Below are 2067 nucleotides of genomic sequence, written 5' to 3'. Positions count from 1 at the left end.
TATATATATATATTTGTTAATTTGGAGTTATCTGGAATAAATATTTTAAAATGTATTTGAAAAAAATATTTTAATTCAAATGAAAAGATTGAGCGAATTCAACATTATGCGAATAAGTTAACACTCACACTCGTGCACATCCAGTCACTAACTTTCATCGCCCCGAAAAAACGCAAGCCTGTTTTCTCAATCACATGAGGTGTTCTGACATCATAATATTCCCTGAATGACACCCCTACATTAGTCCAAACATGACATGTTTGGGGCTTATGTGGAATTACAGATCTCATAAACTTTAATCCCTTAAACCTGGAAAGTGTTTAGACAGTGGGCGGCGTGAGGTGTGCATTGACACCCACTCCGGGCGAGCGCATTTCCACAATACTTAAATACTTTTACAGATCACTAGTGTTTCATGTGTGTTTTAGTTGCATTTAATGACATGACAGGAATAAATGTACACAAGTTCTGAAAAGCATGAGTCTGCAAAGCATATTCATCTCTCTTCTCAGGTTTATTGCATTGGTGGTAAAGAACATGTTGTGCTTTTATTCCTGAATCCAATTATGCACAGATCGTGCAAGCTATGAATTTCAGCAATATTTTCCAAAAGGGTAATCTCTGCAGAAATATGGAAAAATCATTCTGTGGTTCATTAGGAGACTTTGCCACATTTTTTTTATGACCACGTTTATTCTAAGTGCGGTTAACTCCTAAATATCAAAGTCTTTTGGTCCATGTTAATGCTATATTTATCAATATAACCTGGTATTACTGTAAAACCGATTTTGTTTTCATTGTTATTATAGTACGTAGGTTTATTTTTATTAGAAAGGATTAGAGCCAGTGTTTCAAGTTTAACAGTCTTCACTTTTCAATTTTCCCACACAGCAATATGGGTAGATAGAAATAGTGAAACATATGAAACATATATATTTGTATAACTTTATCTAAAATTCTATATCATATATAGATGATATATATATATATATATATAAAAAAAAGGATTTTACCAATCATGTCATGTCTGTGTGCAGTTAGTGAGGACAACGCAATAGCAAAGCAGTATTTTTAATTTTTTTTTTTTAGATCTCTTCACATTTGTTCTTGCAAACTGGTTGTGAAAGTGGCATATTTTTAAAACATGCTCAGATTCATCACTTATTTCTGTGTGTGTTCAGGTTCATCCCGGGTCCGTGGTCGGCCTGCAGTGTGTCTTGTGGTCTGGGCGTTCAAAGGCGTCAAGTGAAATGCAAAGTGCTGCTGTCTTTCACTCAAGCTGAAGTCGAATTACCTGATGAAGAGTGTGACGAGGACAAGCCTCCCCTACAAAGGACCTGTGATTCAGGCCCCTGTTTACCATCTCCAGACTCGTCCTGGAGGCCCCTGAGGGCCCAGGAGATCCCTGATCAGCACGGCTATGTTTGGGAATACATGGGCTTCACTCCCTGCTCAGCTTCATGTGCTGTTGGTGAGCCTCCATGAAACCCATTAGAGAAAATAACCGCTCTAATACGTTTACTGCCCAAATAGCTTTTATCAACAGTTTTCTACAGCAAAAGAACTGATTTAGATTTTTACATGTACAGCTTTCTAGATGAAATGAAATTGGCATGAAATCTAAAATTGCTAAGAGAGCTGATAGTGATCAGCCTGGGCTACAAAATACATATTGAAATGCTCCTCTGCCAAAAGCCTTGTTCCTCACAGTGTTGTTTTTCAGGCAAACAGATGGCTGTTGTCAGGTGTGTGAGCACCTTGAAAAAGGAAATTGTTGATGACACACTCTGCAACGGCTCCAAAACGCCACTCGCCTTGCTTCGCATCTGTAACCCACAGCCGTGTCCTCCAAGGTACGGTCCAAAGGACACTGCAAGAAATCACTATAGAAAAATGTATTTGTTGCTTAAACAAATTGCTCTGTTTCAGGATAACTATAAGCTGCTTTGATTTATAATGATAATTTCTCCCTTTGAGAAAGTGCTGTGGTGTGTGCCATTATATTTTTTTGCCAGGATCTTTTATTCGTGCATAAATTCAGTTATCAATTTTTAATATGTATGCATA

At 37.4% G+C, this 2067-nt stretch overlaps 1 protein-coding gene across 1 annotated transcript in view; it reads left to right on the top strand.

Annotated features, from left to right (window-relative positions):
• The window catches only part of LOC107662271 (ADAMTS-like protein 3), a 213640-nt gene that overhangs the window by 173567 nt on the left and 38006 nt on the right, over positions 1-2067 (top strand). The window contains exons 16-17 of the mRNA XM_016452223.1: positions 1182-1471; positions 1724-1853. Of these exons, the coding sequence (XP_016307709.1) occupies positions 1182-1471; positions 1724-1853 (420 nt within the window). The remainder of the gene's footprint in view (positions 1-1181; positions 1472-1723; positions 1854-2067) is intronic.

This window comes from Sinocyclocheilus anshuiensis, unplaced genomic scaffold, assembly GCF_001515605.1.
Source record: "Sinocyclocheilus anshuiensis isolate Anshui unplaced genomic scaffold, SAMN03320099.WGS_v1.1 scaffold579, whole genome shotgun sequence".
NCBI classification, from domain to species: Eukaryota; Metazoa; Chordata; class Actinopteri; order Cypriniformes; family Cyprinidae; genus Sinocyclocheilus; species Sinocyclocheilus anshuiensis.
This window is presented reverse-complemented; position numbering and strand designations above follow the sequence as displayed.